General features: G+C 43.4%; 2 protein-coding genes across 4 annotated transcripts; both read left to right on the forward strand.

The window, feature by feature from the left end:
• Positions 1-1,410: 1,410 nt before the first annotated feature.
• Positions 1,411-8,157, forward strand: serpine1 (serpin peptidase inhibitor, clade E (nexin, plasminogen activator inhibitor type 1), member 1). 3 transcript variants are annotated; one of them, XM_041237490.1, is made up of 10 exons: positions 1,411-1,734; positions 2,064-2,137; positions 4,943-5,181; positions 5,602-5,826; positions 6,251-6,445; positions 6,617-6,815; positions 7,145-7,245; positions 7,369-7,455; positions 7,635-7,718; positions 8,025-8,157. In XM_041237490.1, the coding sequence occupies exons 2-10, from the start codon at positions 2,118-2,120 to the stop codon at positions 8,069-8,071; spliced, it is 1,197 nt and encodes a 398-aa protein (XP_041093424.1). In that variant the 5' UTR covers positions 1,411-1,734; positions 2,064-2,117; the 3' UTR covers positions 8,072-8,157. The 3 variants fall into 3 exon arrangements, with proteins under 3 accessions (XP_041093424.1, XP_041093423.1, XP_041093425.1); XM_041237489.1 differs by lacking the exon at positions 1,411-1,734 and having other exon boundaries at positions 1,982-2,137; XM_041237491.1 differs by lacking the exon at positions 1,411-1,734 and having other exon boundaries at positions 1,983-2,137; positions 4,975-5,181.
• Positions 8,158-10,293: 2,136 nt separating this feature from the next.
• Positions 10,294-14,531, forward strand: ap1s1 (adaptor related protein complex 1 subunit sigma 1). Its single transcript, XM_041237415.1, has 5 exons — positions 10,294-10,443; positions 12,742-12,920; positions 13,272-13,380; positions 13,768-13,905; positions 14,446-14,531. The coding sequence occupies exons 1-5, from the start codon at positions 10,441-10,443 to the stop codon at positions 14,491-14,493; spliced, it is 477 nt and encodes a 158-aa protein (XP_041093349.1). The 5' UTR covers positions 10,294-10,440; the 3' UTR covers positions 14,494-14,531.
• The last annotated feature ends 532 nt before the right edge of the window (positions 14,532-15,063 follow it).

Here is a 15,063-nt window from a genome sequence, read left to right on the forward strand (position 1 = left end):
CATTTAGGGAAAAGGTAATGGTTCTAACTTTTTCTGTCTATAAATAGTGTAACATTGTAAAACCCACGCATTATAAACAACAAAGAACGTAACGGCCTGAAACACTGTACCTCGTTATCAAAATAGCGACTCTCCTGGGGTTTTTTTTAATGACTTTTCTTCTTCATCTCATTCATGGATAAGACTGAAGTCTAACCCCTTGGTAGCTGTGAATAGGGTTGCACCTGGCCCCATAATTCAGGAACACTTTGGGACGGGACATGGTTTTTAAGTTGCCCTTAAACTGAAAGCAATAAACACGTGAATTGAGCTCTAGGCACTAGCTTAATTTATACCGCTTCTTAATTACCCGAATCATTGTGATAATTTTATATTACAAAATATAAAAAAGCATCTTGAATAAACGTGTGTAGGTTTATTCAAGATATTTTTTATTTTATACAAAATGATATTTCAGTTCTCAATATTTAAAATATGCTATTTATATCCTATTAAGTATATATATATATATATTATATATATATATATATATATATATATATATATATATATATATATATATATATATATATAGCCCTAATTTAGTTTGACTCTCCCAATTAAATAACAACGCTGATCCAGTGTTCAGGCTGTCTGGTGTCAGGAATAGCGAACAGCTGCTCAGTATTAATGATTTCAGTGGGAGAAGGTGATATACTATTAGAAACTATAAAGAAACTTTAAAATACATATATTTTAAAACTATCAATAAAATAAATAAATATTGATGATGTATTTATTTATTTATTTCATTTGTTAAAAGCTATCATTGTATTGTCATGCTGCCTCAAGATAATTAATCACCAGAATCAATTTAGCGAAGGTTTAGGGCTCAGTTCACATGTTGATTTCCTTCAGTTTAAAGGCAACTTCAAAATCCTGTTCTGTCTCACAGTGTTCTGGAATTGTGGGGCCAGGTGGCAACCCTAGCTGTGAACCTGGTCTATGTTGCATCCTCTAGAGGGCAGCATGCTGCAGGGGATAGTTCATGATTATACTGTACCTTTGGGGAGGAGAGGGGAGGGCCACACTAATTTAGGGAGTACCCCTTGTAAAACTAGTCCATGCTGGCCCTCGACGCACAGGAAGTGTGTCACACTGACTCAGGGCTTTCGCAATGCATGGAATACATGACCCTCTCACTCTCTAACCTCCTCACTCTCTAACTTTCTCACTCTCTCACACTGAAGGAATTGATTCAGTCTGCCAGTGGAATTCTGAGTTCAGACCCTGTCCGAGATTGGTTTGTTAAAATTCTCTACTGATGACATCACAATGCACACGCCCTCTCGTCTGCCCACTAGGTTCCTAGCACTGTACCTCTAGTCCTATATCAATCTTTCTCTCTCCCGTTGCTTGGATATGGTTTCCATGGCTATGGAATATTTCCAGCCCCTAGCATTCTTTGAGACTCGCATCAGCGTGCTTTGGCTTGCTTTGTTGTGGTGTTACTCTACTGTACTGCAGCACAGCACAGCCAATAATAAACCCACGATTTACACAAACTAATGAGCCTGTATTACAGAGAGCCTGCCAGCAACATCCATCCCCATTGCCACAAATCAGATCTCTCAGGGGGAGGAACAAGTCGACGACCCGGACTCAAAGCGAGAGCATGCACAGGAGAGTCTAGAACCAGAAATAGCAGGTTTCACATCGCGAGAGCATGCACAGGAGAATCTAGAACCAGAAATAGTAAGTTTCACGACAATCTGACAAGCGATTGTGCAGTGACTGTATATGGAATATATACTGTATAAACTGTGAGAGACAGACCCCCCAATATCCCTAGAGTCTGATACTGTCAGTGTGTGTGTGAGTGTGTGTGTTCCACTAATTTCCGGGGGGGGGGGGTATATGACTTCACTCTCAGTAATAACTTCCTCCTGTCTGTGTCTGTGGTGTGAGAGAGGGGAGGGAAGGGGGGTGGAGGTGTATAAAGAGAGACAGAATGAGAAGGAGAGAGGAGAGAGAGACTGAGACTCACACTACAGTATATTCTCTTCTGTGCTTTTTGGAACAAGGGACTGGAGTTTAACTGAGAAATAAAACGGCTGCTCTGATCTTCAACAAGAAAAATGAAACTTCCTCAAACCGGGTAAGAAAAGCTGTGAACTTGCATCATTGTATTTGTTCTTCTGTTTCTTTCAGTATCTTCATACTGTATTCAATAGCACTGGATACACATGAGATTAGTGCAGCAGAGTCTGCTTTTTAAATTGCTGAAATGTCTGGACAGGTTTCTCTAAATGTTACAGAATTTTTGTTATACTCGTGGTGTGTAATTGTTTTTCTTGTTATGATACATCATACTGGTCTCTTTGGGTTTCTGCATCTTTACATACCTCTCCTGTGCTTTACAATGGACTTCCCTATAACTGAGGACCAGATCGGCTGCTGTGCTCTTCAACAATGCTTCCTTTTGCTTTACCAGACCGGGTCTGAAAAGCTTACAACTTGCTTCCCTATCTTTGTTCTTCAGTTTCTCTCTGTATCTTTACAATGCTTTCCCCCTACGCTGTATCATTCCAGAGGGTAACGACCTATTTGTTTGTTCTTTGCTGTACTTTACCAGACCTCTCTGTGCTTTACAAATGTTTCCCTATGCTTTACCAGTCCTCTCTGTGCTTTACAATGCTGGTTCCTTTTTTCGCTGTTTCTGCGCTTATCTTTTTTTTCTTAAAGGTATGGCTCGATGGTTCTGATTTCGTCGTTGTGGTTCGTTTTGCTGTCAGCGAGATGTCGTCGCAGATTTGATGCTATATAGATGAGTTATTGACAGATGGCTTGATATTTTGTTTACCAACATTATGAGAAGGTTTGACGGTGTTGTGTTGTGTTTGGTTACGTCGTGTCTAATTGGTGTCTTGTTGTATATATGTATGGTATGTTAGACCGCTAGAATCGTGGCATTAGTGAATTATGCAGTATGTCAGAACGTTGCTATACGCATTGTCTGCGATCGTGCGTGAGGTATTATTTCTGTTGGGTTTGTAGGCTATGAGTATTGATCTTGAGATGTTTGTCTGAAGAGAGTTGTAAGCTCCTGTGTAAACTCACCCGCACTCACCCTGACGGTGTCATTGATGTTAGTACTGACTTCGTATTGGAGGGATGCCCTCTGTTCATGTAGTCTTATTGGGAGAGGATGAGTGAGTAGTCTATTTTCGTTGGTTCAAAGGAGGGTTGGCCTGCTACGTCGGTGATTCGGCTGTGAGCATGTCTACTGATGAGGATCTTGGATGCGATGGTACATTGTTATTGATATGTTTGCTGAGAGGAGTATTTCGAGGAGGGTGGGTGAAGCGATGATTTTTGCCTATGGATTTTTGGTTATCGCAAAGATCGTTATGTAGTTGGTATGCTTTGAGTTTGCGAATTGTCCGAGAGGATATTTCCTTGACCCTTTTGAGGATCGATGATGATGGAGCTGTGAGTTTGGTTAGGTGATCATGAGCTGAGGACTTCACACGTGTCAGTTTGTGTGTGAGTGTGGGTGTACTCAAGGGACCTGGAGTTTTTAATTCTGAGACACATGTATTAAACTGGCTGTTCTTGCCTCTATTTTTCTCATATTTCTTGCTGTCTCTGATAGTCTGTTAGAAGTCCATCTAGGAAAAATGAATTAGTTCCGTCATTACTCCGGGGTTTGTAATGGCGGGGTATTATTGTAAGCAAAAAGATCTGTTTGTGCTATAAGGATCACATAAGGGTCAGTTATAGTTGGATCTAGAGTTTCTGTGAATTATAGCACTCAGCTGTATTTCTTTTTCTTGTTTTTTTGTTCTCGGTTTGTGTTTCAGTAATCTTCATATCTCGTTGTATTCATTATATGCACTGTTTACTGGTCTATAGCACCATTGAGTGTACTGGGAGTTGTTTGCTAGCTAGATGTCTCTTCTCTTGCTTTGTAATATGTTGATGTTCTTTACAATAACTATCTGTGTCTTTACATGCTTCCAGTACTTCCGACTTTATCACCGTAGACCTCTCTGTGCTTTACAATGCTTCCCTGTGCTTTACCAGACCTCTCTGTGCTTTACAATGCTTCCCTGTGCTTTACCAGACCTCTCTGTGCTTTACAATGCTTCCCTATGCTTTACCAGACCTCTCTGTGCTTTACAATGGGACGCTTCCTCCAAGCTCTATGCTTTACCAGACCTCTCTGTGCTTTACAATGCTTCCCTATGCTTTACCAGACCTCTCTGTGCTTTACAATGCTTCCCTATGCTTTACCAGACCTCTCTGTGCTTTACAATGCTTCCCTGTGCTTTACCAGATCTCTCTGTGCTTTACAATGTTTCCCTAAGCTTTACCATACCTCTCTGTGCTTTACAATGCTTCCCTATGCTTTACCAGACCTCTCTGTGCTTTACAACGCTTCCCTATGCTTCCCTTACCTAGACGGTACTCTGTGCTTTTTTTTACAATTGCTTCCCTATGCTTTACCATATATATATATATTTTACAATGCTTATATATATATATACCAGATATCTCTGGGCTTTACAAGGCTTCCCTGTGGTAACCAATATTATAATTGCATTATTATATAGTACTAATTAAATCAATGAAATAGGGCATGTGCGATAGTACTATTCAAATAATAATAATAATAATAAATAATATTTATTTATTTCACTTCGCTCCCACAGGCAGGTATACACGCCGTGTTTATTTGAAGTGCCATTGAATTTTATATACGTTATACAGAACTGTACACTTACTTATAGCTTATTTAACTTAATTTAGTATAAATAGGAAGATAGTTACTCAAACACGTCAGTGTTACAAAGATAAGTTGATGCCTATTATTTATTTTTACAGGTTGACTGCAGTCTCATTGATGTCTTTGCTAACTACGGATTACTGGTCTCGTGGTTATTATTTATTATTTATTTAGAATGCAGAGTCTCATTGTATCTCTGTTGCTAGTTGCCGGAGCGCTGGGCTCCCTGCTCCCGGAGATGGACTCTGATTTCGGGATGCGAGTTTTCCGAGAGGTGCTCCGCTCTCCGGCCGGCGAGAGGAACCTGGTCTTCTCCCCGTACGGACTGTCCACCGTGATGGGCATGGTGCAGCTGGGAGCCGCGGGGCAGACATACGCGCAGGTGCGCGGTGCTATGGGTTACGCCGTCGAGGGTAGGCTTAAATTGCTAATTTATAACTAATTAATGTATTAGCATTTTACTTTTGTATGTTTGGTTTTATATATGTATATATAAAAATTATAATTCTAAAGGCAAATTTATAAAGATGTAGTAAGCGTGAGTTCTTATAACAGTTATTAGTAATCTTATCTGATATTATCATAACGAGGATGGAAATAATACTCCAATTGCACAAAAGTTTCATGCATTTCAGGTTTTGCTACCAGCTTGATCAGCCACAGTGTGTCTAGGCAACAAGCTCAGGTGTGTCTCATTATTAAACTGATTGATCGCTTTGAGAAGCTCTACCTTGCTTACACTGTGATTAATCAAGCTCTTAGTAAAACTGGGAATGGATCAGACCTCTGCAATGGGAGTCTCATGTACCTTTCCCTCGTTTCCCGTGTCTCAGATCGCGAGGCACCGCAGATTCTGCGGAAGATCCACGCGTCGCTGTCCAGCGAGGGCGCCCTGCAGATGGCGAGCGCCGCCTTCGTGCACCACAAGCTGAGTCTGGAGAAGCCGTTCCGCCACGGACTTAACAAGGTCTTCCAGCAGAGCCCCCAACAGGTCGATTTCACCGACACGCAGGCTGCCACGGCCGTGGTGAACCGCTGGGTCTCGGACAACACCATGGGTAAAAGGACGAGTTGTTGTTGTTATTATTATTATTATTATTATTATTATTATTATTACTTTTATTATTATTATTAGACGTGGCAATATAATACTTGCAGTGAGATAACTTTCTTAATTCAAAAGCTGGAAGACTCCCCCATCTGAATCATTAATGACGAGAATTGGTTCGTAAAAACTACAGCTCCCAGCATGCCTGCACTGCTCTTATTAACAGCGAGGGATGATGGGAGCTGTAGTGTTTTATGCTCATAGCTTTAGAAGCGCTATTAAAATGCCAAGGACTGACACCAGCAATCGCAAACTTGAATCAGTTTTAAAAAATAAAACTACATCCCCCAGCATGCCTCCACAGTAGGAATAGCAGCGAGGCATGCTGGGGGATGTAGTCCTTTGCTCACACTCTTTCCCCGTCTCTCCTGCAGGTATGGTACCTCACTTCCTGGCCTCACACGCCCTGTCCTCTGAGACCCGCCTCCTTCTGCTCAACGCGATTCACTTCCAGGGCAGGTGGAAGGTGCCCTTTAACCCTCAGGAGACACGCGAGCGGCTATTCCGCTGCGCCAACGGCAGCTCTGTGCTCGTACCCATGATGCAACAGACGGCGCACTTCCAGTACGGTGAGTGCTGGGGTCAGGCAGGTTCAGTTTTGTTGTTGTACAATTCTAAAACCAACAGTGTTTATTAATAAAAAATGACATCCTACTTTCCCTGGCTGTGATGTCACCCTCTCTGTGATGATGTCACGCCCTCATTCTCTCTGTCTCTGATGATGTCACTCCCTCTTGCAGGCGAGTTCATGACCCCGGACGGCGTGGACTATGAAGTTATCGAGCTGCCATACCAGGGGGACACGCTAAGCATGCTCCTGGTGTCCCCCTTCGAGAAGGACGTCCCCCTGTCCGCCCTCACCGCGGGGGTGAGCGGTGCACTGCTGAGGGAGTGGAGGAGGGGCCTGAGGAAAGTTACCCGGCAACTAGCACTGCCCAGGTGCCCAAGAGAGAGAGAGAGAGAGAGAGAGAGAGGGAGGGAGGATGAGAGAGAGGGAGGGAGGGAGGGAGGATGAGAGAGAGAGAGAGCACTGTATTGCTGTGCTAGTGTGTAGGGGTGTGTGCAGGGTGTGTAGGATATATGGATGTAGGGTACAGGGGTGTGTGTAGGGTGTAGTCTGTGTGTGTAGGGTGCAGGATATAGGGGTGTAGTGTGTGTGTGTAGGGCGCAGGGTGTAGGGTACAGGGGTGTGTGTAGGGTGTAGTGTGTGTGTAGGGTGCAGGGTGCAGGGATGGTAAAGCTGATCTCTACTGGGTTTCTCCTCCCAGGTTCTCCATCGAGACGGAGAGTGAGCTCAACAGGGCGCTGGCAGGACTGGGCATGAGGGACATGTTCAACCAGCAGAGAGCTGACTTCACCAGAGTCACCAGTGAGTACCGTCCCACTGCTCCCAGTACAGCCCTTCAGTATAATACAGAAATATTATTGCATTGCCATTGGAGCGCTAATTTGGGAAGGGTGTAGTTATAACATGTCTCTCTCCCTCTCTCAGTGGAGGAGCCCTTGTTTGTGTCGAAGGTTCTTCAGAAGGTGAAGATTGAGGTGGATGAGAAAGGAACAAAGGGAGCTTCTGCGACTGGTGAGTTCAGATGACCCTGACTCTCACCCTAACCTTGACTTATATCAGTGAACAGGTCTGGTCGACTCTGTCTCTCTTGTGGTAGAGTTCTCCTGGTATTAGTTAATGGTTGTGCTGGTGAATGCTGGCGTGTGGCGCTGACTCTGCCTGTCTCTGTCTGTCTGTCTGTCTGTCTGCAGCTGCGATCCTGTTCTCTCGCATGGCGGTTGAAGAGATCACTCTCGACAGACCCTTCCTGTTCCTGGTTCAGCACAAACCTACAGGTGACATTATTATTATTTATTATTATTATTATTATTCATTATTATTATTATTATTATTATCGTTATTCTGTCTGCACATTGTGGTCCCATTGCAGCTGCCTTATACTTGTGCTGCCATTGTCCCTCAGTGTAATACACAACCTTGATCCGGTACACAGGCGCAGTCACCATTATGTGTGTGGAACTAACACGTAACGGTAACGGAGCCGTGTGTGTGTGTGCTCTCTCGTAGGTTTTGAACCTGTGTCTGAACCCTGCTCTCTCGTAGTTTTTGAACCCATGTCTGAACCCTGCTCTCTCTTCCAGGTGCTGTTTTGTTTCTGGGTCAAGTCATGGAGCCTGCTGGGAAGTGACCCTGCAGAACAGTGAACACAGACCAGCAACACCTTTCAAATAATAAGAATAATAATAATAATAATAAATAATAATAATAATAATAATAATAATAATAAATAATACGGACTTGTCACATATCTTTACTGATTCTTTACTATATATATAGCAGATTATATATATTATATATATATATATATAATATATAATATATATTATATATATATATATATATATATAGTATCTATAATATTCACAAAAGTTATTGTACCCGTGTCCTTAATTTCAAAACCATAGTTTTGGGAGGGAAGAGTTTACAATTATTAATGTTTGTATTATTATTCATTAATATTATTATTCTGAATAAGACGTTGTTGGGGACGTTAAAAAGACTTGTCACTGTGGATGCTACAATGGCGATGCAGTAATACCGCTGTTCCAGCTATACCCTTCCCAGAGGATCCTGCAACAGTTCTGTATTATACTGAGGGGCAATGGTGGCACACACATAGGGCAGTTACAACGGGGTGAGGCTGACAGAACGGGACCGCTGAGAAATTAAAAAAAATAATGTTTTTCAAAAACCCAAGCTGTGTTTGGAGAGTAACTGCAGCCTGGCTTCAATCAAAATTATGGCGGCGCCATACTGGAGACCTTTAGAAGGCAGAGCTATGGCGGGCGCCGCGCAGTTTGATTGAATCCAGACCGGCACTCCCCTGGGAGTGAAGTCCTGCTTCAGCTGCTAATGCGTTCTGCAGTGTCTGGAGGCACACGGTGCGTCTTTTCTCAGTGATTCCAACTTTGTGTGTGTGTTTTTTTTTTTTCTCTTTGTGTGTGTGTTGTGTGTGTGTGTGTGTGAGTGTTTTTTTTTCTCTTTGTGTGTGTGTGTGTGTGTGTGTGTGTGTGAGTGTTTTTTTTTCTCTCTTTGTGTGTGTGTGTGAGATTTTTGTGTTTGTTTGTGGGGTTGTTGTGCAGCTGTTAGCTATTTTATCAGGGATTATTAAAATGGAAAAGTGTTTTATTGGCTTTGTGATTAAAAATGGATGGTAAAGATGATTTTGTCTTTGGGAGTCATTGGTTTTGGTTAGTGTGTGTTGAGTCTGTTGATCCTTTTATTTTCCTTTATTCCTCTATAAAATGTATCTCATTGCATTTCTTCTTAAACCACTAATATCAGGGCGTTCATGTGCATTCGTGTACAGTGGATATTTTTAGCCTGATAAAGGCATCGTTGCAATCTGCAGAGATAGGTCTCGGCACGTCATTTACACACAGTGAAAACTGGTCCTTGACCTCTTGTGGACAAACGAAGAATTGCACTCGATTGATTTCAACGACTTCATATTCAAATCCACGATTTATTCTTACGTGATGTCATAGTGTTCTACGTACTGTGACATCATTTTTACTTCTATCTTTAAATCTGTATTAATTCAAATTCACAATATCTTATATAAAATTATCATGCCATCCTGGCTCTGTGGATCAGCCTTGATTTAACCTCCCCGGCCGCATCAGCACGCACGACTTTTGGAATTTATTTGGTATATTTATTTATTTCAATGTCTTGTATTAATTGGAGTTCATTCATTTCAGCTGTTCTGACACTGGGCGCACTTCTCATCATGCACGCCGTGTCCTCTGCTGAAGTATCGGCTCATTCGTGTTCCTATCTCTAATTAATGAAACGTGGTTCTCAGTTTCTTATATAAAAGTTGTTCCAGTCTCTCCAACGTATTTGACTTCATCTCGTTTTTCACAGGCTGTTCCATAAACAGCATTGCTATTTCTACAGTAGATATTAGTATTTAGTGGATATGTGTTGTTCTTATTAATTATATTTTTACTTTTGTCCGTGTATTTTAATTATATTTTTACTTTTGTCCGTGTATTTACACACTTTAAATGTAGTAGTGCAAGTATTTCTAGAACCCATTGTGTCAGTTATTATTTTACTGTGAATTAAAATATCACCTATCTATCTTTTATATATATAATGGCACAAATGATCTTCCAAAGACGTCATCGTGACTGAACGAACCAGTAACTGTTCAGCTGACTCGCCTCCGGCTACCAAAGGTTTCTATGGATACCTCCTTGAGGACGACGTCACGAGCAACAGGAGAACAAAGCCCGGGGGGGGCGGTTTCCACGACAACAAAAGCGAGGGCGGTATTCGGCAATCTCCGTCAATTTCCGGCCAGCCTTCAATTCGACGCTCCTACGCGCCTGCGCGAATCGACTCGCCCCCCCTCCCCCCCCCGGGACAGTAATGGCAGAGTCGTTTCGGAGATTTTAACCAGCTCGCTCCAGGAAAGCAGCGCCGATCGATCTGAGCCCGGATAGAGCCGAACCGCTTCGGGACCGGTCCATATATCTCACGCACGACATGGTAAGACCGGGGGTGGGAGCTGTGGGATATATTTTGGGGGGAGTGCGGAGACACCCCTATAGCACCGCTGCACAGCGCGACATGAGGCGAGACTGCCCCTCTGCAGCTCACCTGGAGCACGGCTGACCGGTAACAGCTGCCGGAAACAAAGAAACAATAAGAAACAATAAGAAACAATAAGAAACAGATACATTTCAAAACCAGCAAGATTGTAACCGCTGCAGCGGGCTGCCTCGTTCCGAAACACGCCGTTCACAGACTCGGAAATGCAACGAGGCTGCGGCGTTTCTCTATGTATATGATCTTTGTGTGTGTATGTATATATATATATATATATATATATATATATGTATATATTGAGTTATATTCTATATAGCTATATATATATCTATCTAATATGTAATGTATATGTATGATATCTTTGTAAATATATAATATCGTTGTATATAGACCAGCCGCTCTGAGGGTGTGTATAGACGAGTCGTGTCTATTTAATCGTACAGCGTATGAACGCTGAGTTATTGTTTTATATCGTGGTTTATTGTCTAGCCTTTCCCCGGTATGGGTTCGTTATGCTTCGTGCAGAGTCGGAATATCCCGAGCCCCGGATCACAGCTCCACTCGCTTTCAAACCCGGGCAAGGCTCTGGGAACCGCGGTCATTATTATTAACATAAATCCAAAACCGTTTTTTATTGTTTATTTGATTCTCTCGTTAATTAGAATGGACGGCTGTGTTCATTCGTTACGGGGGGGGGGGGCGTGCTGGTAAAACAAATTGAAAGTATATTATTACTCGCTTCCGGTACAGACCAGTGCACCGCCCGGAAGTGCTCAGCGGCGCTGCTGTGTCTCGTGCGGGTGTAGAGCCCAGAGAGGAAGTTCACGTCATGTCGGATCTTCCTTTACTTTACCAGACCTCTCTGTGCTTTACAATGCTTCCCTATGCTTTACCAGACCTCTCTGTGCTTTACAATGCTTCCCTATGCTTTACCAGACCTCTCTGTGCTTTACAATGCTTCCCTATGCTTTACCAGACCTCTCTGTGCTTTACAATGCTTCCCTATGCTTTACCAGACCTCTCTGTGCTTTACAATGCTTCCCTATGCTTTACCAGACCTCTCTGTGCTTTACAATGCTTCCCTATGCTTTACCAGACCTCTCTGTGCTTTACAATGCTTCCCTATGCTTTACCAGACCTCTCTGTGCTTTACAATGCTTCCCTATGCTTTACCAGACCTCTCTGTGCTTTACAATGCTTCCCTATGCTTTACCAGACCTCTCTGTTAACAACTCTCTGTCGCTTTACACGCTTCCTTACGTACTTACTCTTTACAATGCTTCCCTATGTCTCTGTGCTTTACAATGCATTCACGCTGTGTGTTTTAACTGTTTAGTTTGTAAGCCATGACAATAAGAGAAGGGTTTTTCAGACTTTGCTCTAAAGAACTCTGTGACCTCATGCTGAAGAGAAGCTTTTAGTGCCTGCGTGCGTGACTCTCTTTTAAAACGTGTGTTTGTTTTTTTTTAAGGAACGTTTTGACCTGCAGAATCCCCTGGCTGGCTTGTTTGTTTTCTCTACGTGCTGGCATGTTGCAGTAAAAGTCAGTCTGGCAGGTTACTGTCGACATTAATATATCAGGGATTAAAAATATTCAGGATTTTTATTATTTATTTATTTATTTATTTTATTTTATTTTATTTTTCCAAATTAAAAAAAGCACCACACCGGTGAAGGGAGGCGCGGCTCGTTATTTTTCTGTCCTTCCACCGCACCTCCCTAATATCCACAATAAGCATCGGCAGGCATGAATACAGGCATTTTTAGGTGTAATTTGATAATAACAATAATTATGCTATGTATTATATTATTATTCTATTATCTTATTAACGCCAATCACTTCTTGCAAAATTTAATCAAAGAGAAATAACTTATCAAATAGTTTTGTTCCTGTTAAAGGTGGTATTATGGGTGTGGGTATATATTATATAAGAGAGAAAGGAGAAGTCTACGCGCAGTACGACGATCGTTCAAGTCGCCCGTCCCCTTCGTACACACACATCGTCTACCACACACACTCGTCACACCATTTCGTTTTCCCGCGAGCGTCGAGTAGCGAGAGGTGAGGTAGCAGAGTTGGAGAGCTACACGCTCTCACTCTACAAGTCGCTCTCTCTCCTCGACTCACACAGATCAAACACTTACACGGCTGTCAGCGGGCCAGCGGAGCTGTTGGACAAAAGTGTAGCAGTGTGTATAGCGCTCTCTCTCTCTCTCCTCTCTCTCTCTCTCTCTCAGATGCGCTTCATGCTGCTGTTCAGCAGACAGGGGAAGCTGCGTTTGCAGAAGTGGTACACGCCCACCTCGGAGAGAGACAAGAAGAAGCTGGTTCGGGAGCTCATGCAGATGGTTCTGGCCCGCAAGCCCAAGATGTGCAGCTTCCTGGAGTGGAGGGACCTGAAGATCGTGTACAAGAGGTGAGGGGACCGGACTGGACCTGGGCGAGATTCTCGTCCTAATTGTAGCAGCATTGTTTTAGTGAGATTGCAGTTCCAGTGCTGTGCTGTTCAGTTACAGATACAATGATGCTGCAGTAATTAGTTAGAATTATAATTACACTGAAAAGAGACAGTCAAGCAGACCACCGTTTGGGCTCTAGTGCCTTCATCAGCGTTATTGTTTGGACTGACTTTTTGATAGCCTGCAGTAGGGTGCCCCTAGTTTTGAGTTGCTGTTCTGCTTTCGGCCAGCAGGAGATGAATTCTCGTTTCTGGTTGACAAGATCTCTGTGTCCGTCTCTGTCTCCCTGTCCCCTGTCCCTCTCTCAGGTACGCCAGCCTGTATTTCTGCTGTGCAGTGGAGGAGCAGGACAACGAGCTCATCACTCTGGAGGTGATCCATCGCTTCGTGGAGCTGCTGGACAAATACTTCGGCAGCGTGAGTAGAGAGGGGTGCAGGGTGTCAGCGTTCGGGGGTGCTCTGCAGCCGGGACTGTACCATTCAGTTGCTGGTGCTCTCCATAGAAATCAGGTGCCGACAGTCAAACGAGGGGAGCTGGTGTTGATCGGGCTGATTCACCCTTCACAGTGAAATGAGTGCAGAAGCAGCTGCCTGGGTTCGTGTGGATCGCTGATCTCCGCAGTCTTGAGAGAAGCAGCGAACTTCACAAACCTCGGCAGCTGCTGCTTCACTCCTGTCACTCTGACGGTGCCCAGTGGACACCAGCGCCCCCTGGCTGGCGGAGAGAGCACGCTCCGGACAGTGGAATAGTCGTGTGGTGCCGCTCTGCTGTCTAAATGTTAAAGGGATCCGTTCCCCCTGCAGGTCTGTGAGCTGGATATCATCTTCAATTTTGAGAAGGCCTACTTCATCCTGGACGAGTTCCTGATGGGGGGAGAGATTCAGGACACCTCCAAAAAGAGTGTTCTGAAAGCCATAGAGCAGGCTGACCTATTGCAGGAGGTGTGTGATACAGCACAGTTACTGCAGGGAGTGTGTGATACAGCACAGTTACTGCAGGGAGTGTGTGATACAGCACAGTTACTGCAGGGAGTGTGTGATACAGCACAGTTACTGCAGGGAGTGTGTGATACAGCACAGTTACTGCAGGGAGTGTGTGATACAGCACAGTTACTGCAGGGAGTGTGTGATACAGCACAGTTACTGCAGGGGTATACAGCTGTTGGCAAAAGTGTTGCATCACCCTCTCTATAGAATTAATTCATTTTGCTTCATGAAGTTAAATGAAAGCTGCTGAATAATGTTACGTTAACATATGGAATCACACACTAGCGCTTTGTAGTTTTCCATAGAATTAAAAAAATGCCACTTCAAAATCTAACATTAAATACTGTACTACTGTTCTGGCTTCCGGCAGACTTTTACGATACATTTTGTAGTTTCTTTGATCACATGAGTTTAAATTATTTAAAAATTTCTATATATAAACCAATATTGTTCTCTCTCTCTCTCTCTCTCTCTCTCTCCCTCCCTCACCCCCAGGAGGATGAATCACCCCGCAGTGTTCTAGAAGAGATGGGACTGGCGTAGTGGCTCTAGAACCCAAAACATAGTACCCAGTTGAAATACCATTAGTGTACATTATGATTATGAACCCACCCCCCCCCCCCCCCCCCCCCCCCCCCCCCCCCCCCCCCCCCCGTTAAGGACTGATCGACCTAGTGGATGTAAGAAAATAATGCTAATAAGCTATAGACCAGATGTGATACTTCTCGGATCCACCAGGGGGCAGCGTGGTGCTTTGACCCACTCAGTCCTGAATAATTCTCGTCTCACCGAAGGAAGCAAAATGAAGCGATGTAATTGAAACAGGAACTCTTTTATTGATTATACAGAACCACAGGACATAAATATTTTTTCTATGTATTTTGGTAAATGGGACTTCAGTGTTTTTAAGACGCTCTCAATGGAGCTGAGAAGGCATTCTTATTGGTCCAGGTCACCGTGACAAATTGAAACCTGGTTCAAGTCGCTCTTCAAAGGAGGGATACAAGGGAGGAAGAAACGATCTTCTGTTTCTATAGAAATATATATTTAAAAAAGGGAATCACATGAATGTAATTTTATATAACAAGATGAACCTTGCAGTAACAGCTGGTC

This window comes from Polyodon spathula, chromosome 44 (genome assembly GCF_017654505.1).
Source record: "Polyodon spathula isolate WHYD16114869_AA chromosome 44, ASM1765450v1, whole genome shotgun sequence".
Classification (NCBI taxonomy): Eukaryota; Metazoa; Chordata; class Actinopteri; order Acipenseriformes; family Polyodontidae; genus Polyodon; species Polyodon spathula.

Coding starts and splice junctions, on each gene's coding strand:
- serpine1 (XM_041237490.1), top strand. CDS start 2,118: ATGAAACTTCCTCAAACCGG. Junction 5,182..5,601: donor TATGGGTTACGCCGTCGAGG/GTAGGCTTAAAT, acceptor CCCGTGTCTCAG/ATCGCGAGGCACCGCAGATT. Junction 7,719..8,024: donor GGTTCAGCACAAACCTACAG/GTGACATTATTA, acceptor TCTCTCTTCCAG/GTGCTGTTTTGTTTCTGGGT.
- ap1s1 (XM_041237415.1), top strand. Junction 12,921..13,271: donor CTGAAGATCGTGTACAAGAG/GTGAGGGGACCG, acceptor TCCCTCTCTCAG/GTACGCCAGCCTGTATTTCT. Junction 13,381..13,767: donor TGGACAAATACTTCGGCAGC/GTGAGTAGAGAG, acceptor TTCCCCCTGCAG/GTCTGTGAGCTGGATATCAT.